Source organism: Schistocerca piceifrons, chromosome 6 (assembly GCF_021461385.2).
Source record: "Schistocerca piceifrons isolate TAMUIC-IGC-003096 chromosome 6, iqSchPice1.1, whole genome shotgun sequence".
Classification (NCBI taxonomy): domain Eukaryota; kingdom Metazoa; phylum Arthropoda; class Insecta; order Orthoptera; family Acrididae; genus Schistocerca; species Schistocerca piceifrons.
In genome coordinates this window covers 41,479,883-41,498,938 of record NC_060143.1, presented here as the reverse complement: position 1 = coordinate 41,498,938, position 19,056 = coordinate 41,479,883, and the positions used below count along the sequence as shown (strand labels likewise).

The 19,056-nt window shown below is 40.8% G+C and overlaps 1 protein-coding gene across 1 annotated transcript in view; it reads right to left on the bottom strand.

The window, feature by feature from the left end:
* Positions 1–19,056, bottom strand: part of LOC124803104 (long-chain fatty acid transport protein 1-like) — a 164,420-nt gene that overhangs the window by 36,922 nt on the left and 108,442 nt on the right. Inside the window, exons 5-6 of the mRNA XM_047264262.1 lie at positions 7,271–7,472; positions 6,828–7,020 (exon numbers count right to left, since the gene is read on the bottom strand). Of these exons, the coding sequence (XP_047120218.1) occupies positions 6,828–7,020; positions 7,271–7,472 (395 nt within the window). The remainder of the gene's footprint in view (positions 1–6,827; positions 7,021–7,270; positions 7,473–19,056) is intronic.

The following is a 19,056-nucleotide window of genomic DNA, read 5'->3' as shown; positions in this document are numbered from 1 at the left end:
CGAATAGTATCTGTAGAGGATTCCATCGCACGCTTGAGCTTCATACAGTTTTAGCAATTTAAGCTTTTTACTAGTGTTACACTAATATCTATATCTCACATTTTTGCAATTATGTGCAATTTTAACTGGGTCAGAACTCAATACTCATTTGTAAAAGAACACTTGAAAACAGTTTAACAATTCTGCTTCTACTTTGCTATGATCAGTTTCAGATCCTGTGTCATCCACGACTGTCTGGACTTCAAAGACTTTGCCCCTATTGTTTATTACAGGCACATTGGCATACATCTGTCCATTGCAGGTACACAACATGTGTCCACAGTTCGAATTTGCTGGAGAGAGAGAGAGAGAGAGAGAGAGAAAGGTAGATTGAGGTTCAATGTTCCGCCGGCAATGCGGTCATGAAGAAATGTGTGGAAGGAAATCAGCCGCGTCCTTCTACGGGAACTGTCGCTGCAATCGCCTTACCACGGAAGATTTTTTACTGGAGAGCGGGACAGGGATTGCCTTCCTGGTACCTAACACTATCTTAGTTGTTATTCCATGAAGTTATGCCAACGTTTAGTCTATAACGTCAGCATTACTGCCAATAATCTCAGCATACTTGACTGGATGACTACGGTTCCCATACCGACAAAGATTTCAAATAAAACTGGAACAATATTCTTGCAACAGTTTGATGGAAGGATGGTAAACCTCATGGATCTATTCATATCACAAAATAAAATCCTCTGGCCCGTTTTTCTGCCCGTATATCACAGCTAATCTTAGGATCCACTGTGGGTATTTTAATACGGTTTTCACTAACGGATAGATTCAAGAAGCATGTTTCTTGTATATAATTTATTAGTTATTATCACCACACCTGACACATTGAACGGCCGTAGATACTTGAGGCTGTTGTTGTTGTTGTTGTTGTTGTGGTCTTCAGTCCTGAGACTGGTTTGATGCAGCTCTCCATGCTACTCTATCCTATGCAAGCTTCATCTCCCAGTACGCACTTCAACCTACATCCTTCTGAATCTGCTTAGTGTATTTATCTCTTGGTATCCCTCTACGATTTTTACCCTCCACGCTGCCCTCTAATGCTAAATTTGTGATCCCTTGATACCTCAGAACATGCCCTACCAACCGGTCCCTTCTTCTTGTCAAGTTGTGCCACAAACTCCTCTTCTCCCCAATTCTATTCAATACCTACTCATTAGTTATGTGATCTACCCATCTAATCTTCAGCATTCTTCTGTAGCACCACATTTCGAAAGCCTCTATCCTCTTCTTGTCCAAACTAGTTATCGTCCATGTTTCACTTCCATACATGGCTACACTCCATACAAATACTTTCAGAAACGACTTCCTGACACTTAAATCTATACTCGATGTTAACAAACTTCTCTCCTTCAGAAACGCTTTCCTTGCCATTGCCAGTCTACATTTTATATCCTCTCTACTTCGACCATCATCAGTTATTTTACTCCCTAAATAGCAAAACTCCTTTACTACTTTAAGTGTCTCATTTCCTAATTTAATCCCCTCAGCATCACCCGATTTAATTTGACTACATTCCATTATCCTCATTTTGCTTTTGTTGATGTTCATCTTATATCCTCCTTTCAAGACACTGTCCATTCTGTTGAACTGCTCTTCCAAGTCCTTTGCTGTCTCTGACAGAATTACAATGTCATCGGTGAACCTCAAAGTTTTTATTTCTTCTCCATGGATTTTAATACCTACTCCAAATTTTTCTTTTGTTTCCTTCACTGCTTGCTCAGTATAGAGATCGAATATCATTGGGGACAGGCTAAAACCCTGTCTCACTCCCTTCCCAACCACTGCTTCCCTTTCATGCCCCTCGACTCTTATAACTGCCATCTGGTTTCTGTACAAATTGTAAATAGCCTTTCGCTCCCTGTATTTAACCCTTGCCACCTTTAGAATTTGAAAGAGAGTATTCCAGTCAACATTGTCAAAAGCTTTCTCTAAGTCTACAAATGCTAGAAACGTAGGTTTGCCTTTCCTTAATCTATTTTCTAAGGTAAGTCGTATGGTCAGTATTGCCTCACGTGTTCCAACATTTCTGCTGAATCCAAACTGATCTTCGCTGAGGTCGGCTTCTACCAGTTTTTCCATTCGTCTGTAAAGAATATGCGTTAGTATTTTGCAGCCGTGGCTTATTAAACTAATAGTTCGGTAATTTTCACATCTGTCAACACCTGCTTTCTTTGGGATTGGAATTATTATATTATTCTTGAAGTCTGAGGGTATTTCGCCTGTCTCATACATCTTGCTCACTAGATGGTCGAGTTTTGTCAGGACTGGCTCTCCCAAGGCCGTCAGTACTTCCAATGGAATGTTGTCTACTCCTGGGGCCTTGTTTCGACTCAGGTCTTTCAGTGCTTTGTCAAACTCTTCACACAGTGTGATATCTCCCATTTCATCTTCTTCCATTTCCATAATATTGTCCTCAAGTACATCGTCCTTGTATAGACCCTCTATATACTCCTTCCACCTTTCTGCTTTCCCTTCTTTGCTTAGAACTGGGTTTCCATCTGAGCTCTTGATATTCATACAAGTGGCTCTCTTTTCTCCAAAGGTCTCTTTAATTTTCCTGTAGGCAGTATCTATCTTACCCCTAGTGAGATAAGCCTCTACATCCTTACATTTGTCCTGTAGCCATCCCTGCTTAGCCATTTTGCATTTCCTGTCGATCTCATTTTTGAGACATTTGTATTCCCTTTTGCCTGCTTCATTTACTGCATTTTTATATTTTCTCCTTTCATCAACTGAATTCAATATTTCTTCTGTTACCCAAGGATTTCTACTACCCCTCATCTTTTTACCTACTTGACCCTCTGCTGCCTTCACTACTTCATCCCTCAGAGCTGCCCATTCTTCTTCTACTGTATTTCTTCCCCCATTCCTGTCAGTTGTTCCCTTATGCTCTCCCTGAAACTCTGTACAACCTCTGGTTCTTTCAGTTTATCCAGGTCCCATCTCCTTAAATTCCCACCTTTTTGCAGTTTATTCAGTTTTAATCTACAGTTCATAACCAATAGATTGTGCTCAGAGTCCACATCTGCCCCTGGAAGTATCTTACAATTTAAAACCTGGTTCCTAAATCTCTGTCTTACCATTATATAATCTATCTGATACCTTGTAGTATCTCCAGGATTCTTCCATATATACAACTTTCTTTTATGATTCTTGAGACTTAAAAAACTGGACCCATACATGTGTACCCTGCCAATGCTCCAAGGTCGGTCACCATGCATACCCACCATTGGGCTCGTTTGACATTCCTAAAGGCTGGTTCCATCACATACATCCCAACCTGATCAGCCCACTTCCCCCGTCAAAGGGCTTTCAATACATTCTGTATATCATCGACTGTGTTAGTCGGTGGGTTGAGGCCATTCCTCTGACACATATAACAGACGACTCTGTCACATGGACCTTTTTTGCCTCTTGAATCACCCAGTTTGGCTGTCCATCTTCAGTCATGATGGATCGGGGATGACAATTTCAAGCTGTTCTTTTCTCCAAGAAGAGTGACTTGTATGGTGCAAACAAAATGTGTACAACAGAGCAATGGGTTGGTTGAACGCTGGCACCGCACTTTAAAAACTACACTGATGTTCCACGACACATCACGGCTCTCCCCTGGGTCCTGCTTGGTGTCCATACAGCCTACAAAGAGGATTTAAAAGCCTTCCTAGCCAACTTATTGTACAAGGAACCTCTAGTCTTTCCAGCACAATTCATCAAGGACTCCAACCCTCCTGTGCATTCCGAACTTCTGACATTAGTAGAGTGCGTCCAACACTTCCCCCCTAATAAATAAAGTATTACACCACTCGCCGCAAATCTTTCACATTCTGCTTCACAGCAGAAAACAAACAGTGTGTCTCGCGTCTCAAACCAGCTTGAGCTTGGCAGCTCAATGAAGATGCAAACTTGGACAACTCCCCCCCCCCCCCCCCCCCCCGATCCCTCTTCCACGTGATCCCTCACTCCCAGTGCTCCTAATGAGCCGAGCTCTCATTTAGGCTGTGATAGTGCCTATGACAATTTATGTAATGCTAGTGCTTTGTGTCCTCCACCCAGCTCGGAGATTGCATCTGAAGGATTCCCCTCACCTTACCCCCACACCAATGACTCCACTGACTGACAACACCTGCATTGCCGTCTTCCACATTGACATGTCATCCTTTCCCATCAAGGACCTCTCCCTGTGACTATGCGATGGCACACTGTTCATCCTGCATGCCCCTCCATGCACACTGGACAATTCGTGCACCCACATCATGCTCCTTAACACGTTTGCAATTCCTCCAGATGCAAGGAGACAGCCATCACCACCTCAGTTGACGATGATGGCCACCCCTCTATTCGCTTGCTATTCATGGCGCACCATGCCTCTGCATCACCAAGCTGCCTGATGCTGGTTCGGTCGCCCGCTTTGCTCACCGATAAGGCAATGACACTTCATCATTAACAGGCTCTACACTTACAGGGGCATCTTCAGACATGACCACAGACTGAGTGCCATGCCAACCTACATCACTATCTCTCCCTGTGCTCTGCACTAGGCAAGGGGGGGGGGGGGAAGGGGGGGGGGGGGGCCTCTGTGACAGTCATCGACCACCAGAATCTAGTATCGATGCAGTGTACTACCTTTGAACTACCTAAGTATTTGATTGTTCAAACTAGTGCTGCCACTGTGGTTTGATTTTCAATCTCTTTCTGGCACTTGGCATGTGTACAGTGTTTGGGTTTTTAATATGGCCATTGTGTGACCTGGTCACCATACGTGCACTATTTCTTGAACAATTGTTGTTTCTTTAGTGTTTATACTAGTTTCTCCATAACTTGAAAGCTGGTTATTATTTTATGAATTACTTGAAAATCAAATGTTGCAAACATTTATATACTTTACTACTACATGATTGTGTGTCAAATTGATAATTTGCTTTATTAGAAATGCAGCCTACAGCAGAATAGAGATAACAGCAGAAATAGATGGACTGTAAATTCAAAATTGTTAAGGCTTTTGTGGCCATTTGTCAACAAATTGCCTATTTGCTTCTGTTTTGGGTTCTTCGGCCAATGTTCATCTGAAGAACCTGAGACAGAAGCAAATAGGCAGTTTGTCGAACTGTAAATTATTCATCATCATCTAGAGATGCTTGTGTAAGAGTGAAGTATCTTAGTACATTTACTCTTTATTGATATTTGTGAAAAATAATAAGTCTCTGTTAACGAACTGCAATACAAATGACAATGATAGGTACAAAAATGATTTCTGCATTGACTCAGGATCCCAGTCTAGAACACAAAGATGAATTATATGAATTGTTGAATTGGCATTTTGCACCTGTTTGGATGAATAGTCACCATATAAGGCTTGTTGACACCCAGCTGAATATGACAATGCACATAATATCTGGGACAATCAGATCTACCCCAGTTTATTGGCTTCCACTGTTAACCAACATAATTGCCTCCTGATCTACGCAGATGTACTGGCCTATGAGGGAATTCCACAACATCTCCAGGAATTCTAACCTACCTGTGCATAGTGACGTGCTCCCTTTAAATCATAAGAGACTGAAATCATCCCTCCCAACTCTATGCAATGCTGCTGACATGGTTGCTAAGGGTTTCAAACCCTTAAGTGGAAGAAGCTGCCTAATCCAGCCTGTGACTGCAGTTCTCCATACCAGACTGTTCACCACATTGTCAGTGAATGCAGGATTTGAGCCTATCACGGTGCCAAAGAGGACTTCCTGCTATCAAATCCAGATGCAGTGTGCCGGATTGATGGACTGGATATTCAGTTGTAAAGCCAAACTTAAGTTTCTTGTGTGTAAATATGTATATGTAATTTAATTTTATGGTATGTCTGTATTAGCCATGTGCTAAATAAATAATAATAAGAATTATTTAGTCTTGTGGTGGGGAATTGTGTCTAATAATAATGTGGGTTGTTGGAGGACACCAGATATAAAAACAAAATTTAATTGTTGTATGTTATAAACCACCCTTTGTATAAATGATCTGCCTGTCTGTTTCTTGGTTGCACCTACGTCGATTGTAGTTGAGCAGAGTTGAACTGCAGATGACTATTGTAACATGAAAAGCAGCATCATTTTCAAAATAGAAACTTTTCTATTATACCATGATTGCAAATTTTTAATTGTGAAGAGAGAACACAAGCTGTTGTTGACAAATAATATAGCACGAGTAGTGTTAATAGTAGTTGGTTGTTACGGAGGCCTACAGAAGCCGTTAATTGTAACAATCTCCAAGCTAAAGCACGTTTTGACTCATTACACATTTATAATGGTTCTTACTCAAGATAAGATCTATGTGGCATGAGGATGACTGAATATACAGTGATGGAAATTTCCAGGACAGACACGTCACTAACTTTTGAGCTACCATTCATTTTTTTCCAATTTAATTAGTGATCATGAGGCTGTATAATTAAACTGGGAAAAGAGTAGTAGTTTTTAAAGTTAGTAACATTCCTGTGCTGTTTCATGTATGTAGGCATCAGCTTCAGATGGGTGAACGCTTTCCCTTACTTTTGCTTGCATGTGAATGAATTAATTAATTCTGATGGCAAAACTGTGAGTTGTATGTGTACGTAATTTCTTATGTTACCCTGGGGAGTTTTTTTTTACTAGAGATTGTATTTGTCATCACTAATGTACAGTGTTAGTACTTTGTGACACTTTTGCATTTTTGATTCTGTAGACTGAAAATTATTTGTAATAGTGCCATTTTACTATTAAAATTCATCAAATATGATTGTGATAACTACTAACTTAAATTAGAGTTTCCTTCTGTAGCACCATAGAATTCACCAATTTGTGAGATCCCAAATCTTTCTGCAAACTTCTTCCATATTTGTGGCCTCAGGCCATTTCCAAATGCAAGGCGAACTTTATGTTGCTTGTCCTCTGGTTTCTCTGGGACAGAAAGCAGATACCGACACATTTCCCCAATATACTGAGAAACCTGAAAAATGACATTTATATCATAAAGGCACAAGTTTTTCTAACAGTACATCAGATATAAGAAATTTGATGTATGTACTTAAAATACATTCAATGAATTCTAAAATTTTACTAATTTAAAAAGTGTGTTGTTATAATATTTGAAATATTACTTGCTGTTCAGTATATGGATGATGTATCAACCAACAAAAATAAACTGGGTCATATATTAATTCAGAATTTAATTTGGCGTTATAGTTTTGTTTACTTACCGTACAGTTGTATTTAATACAGTCAGACCAGTAATTACTGGCAGAGAATTTCCTTCGAATGACTACTGAGGTACCATACAACAGTGCCTGCCCAACTCCAAGTATACCACCAGCTGAGTGGTATACTGGCAGTGGATCATAGACAATATCATCACTGGAGACTTTAAGCATGCTGCGGAGCCCTACAGCCATTAGCAGAAACCTGTGACATCAGTTTGCTGTTAACCTTGTAAAATAACAGGATAATCCACAATAGTAGTTTCATAAATACGAGGGCCGTTCAGAAAGTAACCTCCGGTTGATTTAAAAAAATACACCAAGTTAAACAAAAATATTTTAATATATACATCTTACAACTACATCTTTGCACTATTTTTCTACATAGTCTCCATAGCGATTGAGGCACTTATCGTATCTCTTCACAAGCTTTGAAATTCCTTCTGCATAAAAATCACCCGCTTGTGCCTGGAGCCAGCCTGTGACCGCATCTTTGAGCTCTTCGTCGTCATCAAACCGCTGTGACCCGAGCCATTTCTTCAAATGCATGAAGAGGTGATAATCACTTGGCGACAGGTCTGGGCTGTAAGGTGGATGGCTGATAACGTCCCACTTGAAGGACTCAAGAAGGGCCGTTGTTCTGCGAGCAGAGTGAGGACGGGCGTTATCGTGCAAAAAAACGATACCGGAAGTCAGCATACCACGGAGTTTGTTCTGTAAAGCCCGTCGTAACTTTTTTATTGTTTCACAGTACACGTCTTGATTAATGGTCATACCACGTTCCATGAATTCAACCAACAACACTCCTTTGGCATCCCAAAACACCGTTGCCATCAGTTTTCTGGCAGAAAGATCTTGCGAGGCTTTTCTTGGTTTGGTAGGCGAATTTGAATGTGCCCACATCTTTGATTGTTCTTTTGTCTCAGGGTTCACGTACTTAATCCAGATTTCGTCACCGGTCACGATTCTGTTTAACAATGGTTCTCCTTCGTCCTCATAACGTGACAGAAAGTCTAACGCAGAGGCCATTCTTTGAGTTTTGTGGTGGTCGGTAAGAATTTTGGGCACCCATCGTGCACAGAACTTACGGTAACCCAATCTTGCTGTCACTATCTCGTACAAGAGAGTCTTAGAAATCTGTGGAAAACCAGTAGACAACTCCGACATTGAGAAACGTCGATTTTCACGAACTTTTGCATCAACTGTCTGAACGAGTTCGTCAGTCACCAATGATGGTCTACCACTCCTCTCTTCATCATGAACGTTTTCTCGTCCACTTTTAAATAAACGTACCCATTCACGGACAACTCCTTCACTCATAACTCTTGGTCCGTACACGGCACAAAGCTCACGATGAATAGCTGCTGCAGAATATCCTTTGGCTGTAAAAAACCTTATGACAGCACGCACTTCACATTTGGCGGGGTTTTCTATTGCAGCACACATTTCAAACTGCCACAAAAACTAAACTAGCGCAGGTACGACGTTCACTCGACCACGGCTTGATGCCGAGTGACCTGTTGAGTGTGTGAACGCACAGATGGCGTCGCTACTCCCCCCACAACCCGCACTGTGACCAATCGGAGGTTACTTTCTGAACCGCCCTCGTACATAGAAAAATAGCTTTGTGGGAAAATCACCACAGCAGTACAAATACTGAGGCTATCAAATTGTGAAATGTGTTTCAAATGTCTACAATAAAAATGCAGCAAATGAAACAGACAAAAATGAGTGACAGAAAAGGCAAAACACCACAGCAGGAATGGCTAAAGGAGAAATGTAAAGCCATGGAAGCATGCATGATTATGGGATGATATATGCCACCTATAGGATAATTAATGAAATCCATAAAGAAAAGAGTAGCACTTGTGTGAATAATAAGTGAGACCTTCAGGACAGGGATAGAGAACTGGAAGCAACTCTTGGACCATGTCAGACTTTAACACAATGGTTCAGAAGTGGAAAGCACCTTAATACAATGTTTATTTAACAACTGTTTTTTTATGTTACACGGGTATACGCTGATATGAATGCAACATAGTTTAGTGAAGTACTCTTGAACATCAAACTTAAGCCCCTTTGGGATCTTAACAATATGCAGCAAAACGATCAGCAAAGCTTGGAGTTACTGTATTAAAGCAAACTTTAACAAACACTAATAATTAAATATTGAAACCAAAATCCTTGGCTAAACTTGCATTAATCAAAACCTTTAAAAACATTCAACTACATAATTGAAACTTAAGGAAAGGAACATGATTAAATCTTAAAACTTTAACAAACAATATTAATTATGAAAATGGTCAACAGAGCAAGTGTAGCATCCCATAAATGTGACTGAGATCTAGGCCATTGCCCCTTCATTGAATTATTTGCACAGTTAAGAATACCAAGATAGACAGGATTAAACCCAATTAATATTCAGTCGTGGGCTGTAGCCCTATTAACAAAAAAATATTATTAACCTTGAAATTGGTCAGCAGAGTAATTGTAGCTCCCAGTTGATCTTAACCCAGACTTTGGGCACTGCTCCTTCTTGTGAAATTATTTACACAGTTATATATCTAAAAAAAAAAAAAAAAAAAAAAAAAAAAAAAAAAAAAAAAAAAAAAAAAAAAAAAAAATGGTGTAACTTACCAAACAAAAGCGTTGGTATGTTGATAGAGACACTAACAAACACAAACTCGCATACAAAATTCAAGCTTTCACAACCCACGATTGCTTCATCAGGAAAGAGGGAAGGAGAGGGAAAGACTAAAGGATGTGGGTTTTAAGGGAGAGGGTAAGGAGTCATTCCAATCCTGGGAGCAGAAAGACTTACCTTAGGGGGAAAAAGGGACAGGTATACACTTGCGGGCACGCCCCCCCCCCCCCTGCCCCCCCCTCACCACACACACACACACACACACACACACACAGGCGCACACACACACACAGGCACAAGCAGACATATGTAAAGGCAAAGAGTGCGCGTGTGCGCGTGTGCGCGTGTGCGCGTGTGCGCGTGTGCGCGTGTGCGCGTGTGCGCGTGTGCGCGTGTGCGCGTGTGCGCGTGTGCGCGTGTGCGCGTGTGCGCGTGTGCGCGTGTGCGCGTGTGCGCGTGTGCGCGTGTGCGCGTGTGCGCGTGTGCGCGTGTGCGCGTGTGCGCGTGTGCGCGTGTGCGCGTGTGCGCGTGTGCGCGCGTGCGCGTGCGTGTGCGTGCGTGTGTGCGCGCGTGCGCGTGCGTGTGCGTGCGTGTGCGTGCGTGCGCGCGCGTGAATGTATACCTGTCCCTTTTTCCCCCTAAGGTAAGTCTTTCTGCTCCCAGGACTGGAATGACTCGTTACCCTCTCCCTTAAAACCCACATCCTTTCGTCTTTCCCTCTCCTTCCCTCTTTCCTGATGAAGCAACCGCGGGTTGCGAAAGCTTGAATTTTGTGTGTGTATTTGTGTTTGTTAGTGTCTCTATCAACATACCAATGCTTTCGTTTGGTAAGTTACACCATCTTTTTTTTAGATATATTTTTCCCACATGGAATGTTTCCCTCTATTATATTTACACAGTTAAATATACAAATGGACACAGATAGACAAGATTAATATTTGAGAAGAAGACCAGTTAGCAAACTATCATTAACCTTGAAATTGATCAGTGGGGCGAATATTGCTCCCACTTGAACTTAACCCAGACCTCAGGCTTCGTCCCTTTTGAGAAATTTTTGTACAGTAAATATATAAAATACAGAGAAACACACAGAATTAATAAACATTTAACTTTTTTTCTAAAATCATACAGCCATCCAACTATTAAAACTTCTTAATCTGTGCCGTGATAAAAAAACTAAGGATTTTTTCAGCAACTGTAGTATTATTTTTTCAGGATATATTTCAGTCGTTATTTGCAACTGACAATTGAAATTTATCATTGGGGAAAAAAGTAAGTAATGGCTTTCAATGAGCTGTGTCCAGTCAAAACTCACCAGCTTCCAACCAAGTTTAACAAACAATGCATAAGCAGAACAGGAAACTCAAGGGGATCAGAACTTGTTACAGAATAGACTTTACTAACCCATTGCTGAGTGCATGCGTATGCAATTTGATGGGAGTTGTCAGAGCTGGGCAAAGACTTTCAGCAGTCTTAAGATAAATTTCCATAGCACCCATGGGATACAATAGCCCCACCAGTACATAATACCCTGCCTGTTCTCTTGCACCAAACAAATTTGCACAGGATTCTACAACAGATGAAAGACACAGTTAAAGACTACACACCCTTAATGTTCCCCGAGTGCATTTCAACATGGTTACCTTAGGTGAGCAAATAACTTCCACTAATAATTCCACCATGTGAACACAGCACTCCTGCCCCTTTTAAAAACAACGCAAGAGAGCACATGGAGTATTGTAGAATTACAAGGAATCCACCAAGTAAATATAGTCTGACAGTCAGTAAACCAAGGAGCCTCAGTCTAAACAGACTGAATGAATAGGCTTATCAAAATCAGAAAGATGCCCATTGCACATGTCCACAGGCACAGTCTGTCACTTCACTCCTGAACAGGCAGGATGCAGTGACCTGCCCATCCACAACCAAATAGACAATATCGATCCATTCTAGAAGTGCTGCCTATTTGACAACACACACCCAGCGATCCAACACGTGGCCTCAGCTATACCAAAATGATTGCTGAAGAGATCAGTATAAATACCCCCTGTGTGCTGTGACTGACCTCACTTGCTTGATCTGTGATTGCTTAAGAACTTTCCACACCAGTACAAATGTATACCAACCAGCAAGAGGCTAAAATTTTTACATCAGTGATGTGCCGCTGGCAATTATGAATATGGCTGTATCAATAAAAGATCAGGAAGACAGTATTTCAGAAAGGGAAGAGGAAGTAGATTAAGATGAGATTGGGGATGTGATATTGTGAGAAGTATTTGACAGATATCTGAAAGACCAGAGTAGAAGTAAAGCATCTGGAATGGAAGACATTCTCTTTGAATTAGTGAGATCCATGAAAGAACATTGCACAGCAAAAGTATTCTATGTGGTATGCAAGATATACGCTGCCTGACAATAAAAGTGAAGCACCCAGAAGAAGAGGAAATGAAATGAACGTACATGGGTTGAGAAGGTATGTAATGTTATTTCTGTGATTACAATACAAGTCAAATTCACAAAGAATGTGGTAGTATGAGCCCACTTAATAGTACGACATTGTTCCCCTGTAAGCTGGAAGCATGCACCAATTTGGTTGGGAAGTATGTCAAAGTAGTTGTATCTTTTCCTGAGGTAAGCTGGCCCACAATTATTGTAACTGGTACTTGATATCCAAACTGATCCCACACATGTTCTGTCGGGGAGAGTTCCTCAGTGTCAAGCAGACAGCTCAAAGTGACACGTGCCATTTGTAGATGAACATTGTCCTATTGAAAAATGGTACAACAATAGTGTTGCATGAGAGGTAACATGAGGCTATGACATACCTTGTGCTGTCAGAGTTCGCTCAGTCACTGTTAGTTGTGACCTGAAGTCATACCAGATGGCTCCTCATTCCATGACACCAGGAGTAGCAGAGTTGTGCCTCTTCAAAACATTGGAAGAAATAGACCTCTTCCCAGGTCACCATTATATTTGCTGATGCAGACTACAATTCAAGGCTGAGTACAGTGGGATATCCCTCATCAGCAGTCCATGTTTCCTGATCATGCCACCACTACAAATGGAGCCATTTCTGTTAAGAAGTTAATGGCAGCCTACATATGGCAGAGTAATACCATAATCCAGCTGCAACCAGTCTCCAACCAAACATGTGGGAAGACACACATTATTGCTGCAAGTCCATTACCTGTTCTTGGATGGCAGGTGCAGACGTGAAGGAGCTACAATACACTTGGTGCACATGACGATCAACCATTGTAGTGGTCAGACAGAGTCCACTGGAACCATGATAGCTAGTATGTCTGCCCTCACATTCCCATGAAGTCCAACATCAAACAACTGTCACATATGAATGCCCCACAAATCTGGATACTGCATGATTAGACCAGTTGGCCAAGTGGAGACCCACAATGAGGCCCCCCCTTTCAAACTATGTTAGGTGCTGATAACACAGTCTCACATGATTACATAGCATGTCTGTGTCCTTCACAGAGATCACTCAACATCTGATGCTGTTTACACCCTTTATATACCAGGTCAGTACAGTATAGTACAGTACTAGACACAAGTAACACTAATGCACTCTGGTGGCCATTACACCTGTCACAGCGAATTGCTATTCTAATCATTTCCATATCATTTTTCCAAGAAATGTAGGAATACATGGGGCAAAACTGACCCAATGCCTTATCTTAAGGAAGATACTGAACCTATGTTTATATCATTTGTAGATTTGGAGAAAGCTTTTGACCATACTGACTGGAATACATTGTTTGCAGTTCTGATGGTCTTTCATTAAATTATACCTTGACTTGTCCATATTCCTAAATTCAGCTCCTCCAACGGAAAACACCTATGACAGATTAAAAGCAGAGCTATGCACTGTATAGTGGCTTTATAGGAAGATCACATTCACCAGGTATTGACTCAAGAAGAAATGTGCTACAGGAAGCTCCCACAATACCATCACTATCTTCACAGCAAAGCAGACATTGACACCATTCCTGACAACACACAATTTGGAGCAACCATCTGTCAACCTAGGTAAAAGCCATCACTCACACATGGTCAGATATGGATGTAGCCACAGAACTTGCTGACTGCATTCAAGATGCTATCACACTGTGCTCGCAGGTCAGTACAGTAACTGTTCCATCAGTGATACATCCATGACCCCTACTGTGTCGTGTGCCGATTATAATGCCCTAGCTGCCAAGGTGGATCCCTTAAGTGCACAGATGGCAGCTGTGCTTTCACATGGTAATAAAAGCCACTGTAGAGGGTGTAACCAACTTAAGACGTTCAAGGAGTCACTCCATTTCAAATTCTGCATCAGAGTCTGGCTCCACTGTTTGCTGGAACCACCACAAACATGGTGAACAGGTGAAAATGTGTACAAGCCCATGCATATTCCCAAATGGGGTCAGTGGTCATTAGTATGCACCACTGACTGCCACAATTTTCAGTACCTATTTGTAATGGGTTGGTCCTCAGGAAGGAAATACCTAATAGATACAGGGTCTGATATAAGTATTTTACTGAGGAAGTCACTCAGCAGCTGCAGGCTGTGTGTGGCAGTCAACTTGGCAGTAGCTAACAATACAGAAATGCCAACTTATGGTATGCAGCATGGGGATGTGAATCTAGTCCTGCATGGACAGTTAACATGGAACTTCATGGTAGCGGATGTGGGTGAGGCAATAATAGTTTCCTACTTCTTAGCATATTTCAAACTTTTGTCTGACATGTCTGATGCCTGGCTTGTGCATAGCCTTACTGGTTTGACAGCTGCTGGAAATCACCATAATACTAGAACCAGTAGCATCAAGCTTGTACAGTAGTAGATGAAGTTTACCGTGTGATTTTGCAAGATTTTCCAGCCTTAACTAGACCACTGTGAGTGCCACAACAGGTGTTGCATCACACTGTTCACCACATCAAAACTGCAGATGGACCACCTATGTCATGTTACCCTTGCAGATTAGCACCTGGATGCCTCACAATAGCAAAAGCAAAATTTGATCTTAAATTGAATGAGCAAATTATTTGCCCATTGTGCAGTCATTGGACATCAGTATTATGCATAGCCCCTAAAAAAAAGGGTGGAACCTGGCATCTATGCAGTGATTATCAAGTGCTGAATGCCAAGACTATTCCTGACCACTATCTGGTACCATTATTAATTGACTACAACCACATCTTTCATAGTTCAACAATATTTAGAGCCATTAACTGCGCTAAGGCCTATATGAAGAAACCCGTCTTGCCAGAGCACATTCCCAAGACAGCTATCCACCCTTCAGATTGTTAGAGTTGAAGTTTGTGACATTCAGGTTGTGGAACACTGCACAGACCAGGCAGCAGTTTATAGATTCCATCTTGGTGGGTTAACTTGACACTTTGCTTGTCTGGACAATGTTTTGGTCTATTCAGAAACTAGAGAACAGCATCACAGTCACTTTGTGAGGTTTTTAAATGACTGGAGAAGTACAGTGAAGTTTTAAAAACTGTGAAATGCATTTTTGGTCAGCCTGAAGTTGAATTTCTGAGCCATCACATATCGTCCTCTGGCTCTGAAACATTACCAGAAAAAGTAGAGGGCATATTACAACTGCCATAGCCTACCACCATAAAAGAGCTATGCAGATACCTTGGGATGGTAAATTTTTACCAGCTTCATTTACCACATATTGCCGAGCAACAGGTGCTTTTAAATGCAGCACTATCTGGTGCGAAAGTACGAGATAATGCACCCATGCAATGGAATGGGAGTAAGGATGCAGTATTCATAGTGATGAAAAACAGCCTTGCCCAGGCCACCCTACTCACTCACCCTAAACTTTATGGTTTGCTCACCTTAGTGGTTGATGCCAGCCAGCTTTGTAAGGATGGGTAGGTGGTGCACAGCAGCCATTGGAATATTTTTTGCATAAAATGACACCTTTACAGCAGCATTGGAGGACATGTAATAGGGAGCTGTTGGATATCTACCAATCCATCACAGGCCACAGGTCAAGGCACAGGATTTCGCAGTTCATACTGATTATAAATAGCTGATATACGCATTCCATAAGAAGAGTGACAAGTGCTCACTATGGGAGCACTCTCAACTCGAGTTTATATGCCAATTCACTACAGACTTGTGGCACATTTCTGGACTGACCAATGTGATGGTCGACTGCTTATTTGGTATTTCACAACCATTGAACATGACAGTGTTAGCAGTCATGCAGCAAGAAGACCATGAACTACAAGCAGTATTACTCAATGATAAAACTTCACTAAAATTGCAACTGGTCAAAATGCTGGGTGAAATTGGCAAGGCGTACTGGGATGTAATGCACAACAGATCATGACTGTATGTACCAACTGCATTCCCCTGGACAGTGTTCAGTAACTTCCATAACCTGTGTCACCCTGGAGTGTGCACAATGTTTAAGCTGGTGTTACAGAGGTTTGTGTGGCCGGACATACACAGAGATTGTCGTCAGTGGACTAGAATTTGCCCTTGCTGCCAGTTATGCAAAGTTGCTTAACATGTGCACAGTCCAACAGGGGCACTCACTACATATTGTGTTTAGTAACCCAAAAAGATTTTATTGCATTTTTTGCTGGAAAACAGGAGGATGACAATATTTATAATTAACAGTGAATAAAAATATCAGTAAGGACCCTATTCCAATAGAGGTATCGAAGATACCTGAAAGGTATGTTGTTTCAAGTAATTGCGGACCATGAAAACCAAGATTTAAAATCCAGAATATTAATAATAAACATCTTCAATTTTTTGGTCCTGTCCTCCTCAGTTGCGCGTAATACTACGGTATGTTGATGATTTTCACTTATGGACCGTCTGACAGCAACTGAATAAAACACAATTTTAGTGCCATACGCGTTTCGCCTTTATTTTCTGCAAGGCATCATCAGTGGCCTGTAATATGTACATATGTTAGCTATTTTATTTACATTTTTTGTCACTGTGCCTATAGGTTATAAACAGTTCTGGTGGTTGGTATTTCCTATTAAGTAGTAATGTTTTGAACTGTACTTACAGGTTGCGTAGACAGTTTCTTACATATTATGCTCCTGTTGCATTTTTGGTCTTGTTCTTCTTCCTATGAGCGCCAATTTGCTGTTTTTTCTGCATTCCACAGCACTATGCACTGAACGCTTTTTTTTAATGCAATGTTTTGGTTTCTGTTGCCGACTGTCAAATGTTTTTGCCAAAGATCGAATATTACTGCCAAACTTATGAGTGTAACTATCGAAGTATCAGTGGTCTGTTCGTGTATGCATTTGTGTGTGCGCTTGTGTGTGCGCTTGTGTGTGTGTGTGTGTGTGTGTGTGTGTGTGTGTGTGTGTGTGTGTGTGTTTTTTGGTGTCCTATTATTTTACTTTATTGTATTTAATTATTTATTTTTGTTTATGTCCTGTGTATGTGTGTGTGTGTTTTGGTGTGATTATATATATATATTTGTGCTGTGTATGTGTGTCTGTCTGTATTTTGGTGTTATGCAATTTTTTTTTTTTTTGGGAGGGTGTGTGTGTGTGTGTGTGTGTGTGTGTGTGTGTGTGTGTGTATTTTGGTGTTATATACTTTTTTTTATGTTATTTCCTTTATTAAGTGTAGTAAGGGGCCTGTGCTGATGTGTGTTTGTTCATTTATCACATGTTTGTTTTCTGCTATGGCTTTCTGGATGTGGAAGTTCTCTTGCATTTGTATAAGATGTTTGTCATGGTTGCTTATTCTCATTATTTTCATTTCTTGTTCCATGTTTGTAGGATGATGGTTGTAGTGTTTTAAATGCTCTGCAAATGTGGAATGGTTTGTTTCATACTTCCAACATCTGATATGTTCTTTGTATCTTGTTTCAAAATTCCTGCATGTCATGCCTATGTATACTGCATCACAACTTTGACATTCAAGTTTATATATTCCTGATTGTTGGAATTTGTCCCTCTTGGTAGCTGGCTGGCTTAGGTGTGATTGAAGGGTTTGCCCAGGCTTATATGCTATTTTGAAGCCCTGTCTCTTTAGGATGTTTGCAACTCTGTGTGTTAGTTTATGTGTGTAGGTCATGGTGTACCATCTGGTTCTTTTCTGTGTGGTGTTGTCATTGTGTGTGTTTGTTGAGTGTGTTTGTAAGTTTTCAGCTTGTGAGTTCTTTTGTATTGTGGAAATGTTGTGTTTGTTTTTTATTTGTGTTTTTATTTTTTGATTGAGCCTGTGTACCACATGTGTGTCATACCCGTTGTTCCTAGCTATTTGTATGATCGTGTTCATTTCTTGTTCATAGTTTCTCTTACTGAGTGGGATTCTGTTTAATCTATGTAACATGTGCCTTAGTGCTGCAAATTTCTGGCTTTGGGGGTGGTTGGATGTGGAATGTATTATTGTGTCCGTGGCTGTTGGTTTTCTAAAGATGTTAAATGTATGTTTTCCATTTTCTTTTTTAATTGTAATGTCAAGAAAATTTATTTGATTTTCTTTTTCTTTTTCAAGTGTGAATTTTATGTTCTTATGAGCTTTGTTTATTTCTGAATGGAGTTCATCTATTTTTTCACTTGGCTCGCCTACCAAACAAATAATGTCATCCACGTATCTGTACCAATATATGATTTTGAAACTTTCATTTGTGGTTATCTTATCAAATATCAGATTTTCAAGGTGACTGATGAAAATGTTTGCTAGTGTTCCTGATATTGGGGATCCCATGGGCAGTCCATCAGTTTGTAGATAATATTCTTCCTCAAACTGAAAGTAGTTTTGTTCAGTTGTCAGTCTGAGCATATCTGTTATTTCTTTTATTGCGTCTGTGGTGAGGTTGCTGTGGGATGAGAGATTTTGTTCTATGATTTCTATTGTTTCTGTGATAGGGATGGAGGTATACATATTTTCTATATCGAATGAAATCAGTGATGCTGTGTGTGGTACCTGTATGTTCTGTATATTTTCTATTAGGTTTCCTGTGTTTATCACTGTTCTGTTGTTTTCTACTTTATAGTGTTTTGTAACTAACTTTTGGAGGTGTTTGGCTATGCGGTATGTTGGGGCTTTCTTGAAGTTGATAACAGGTCTCATTGGCATTCCGTCTTTATGTACTTTCGGTTGACTGCGGAGTGTTGGTGCTTGTGGGTTTTTCTG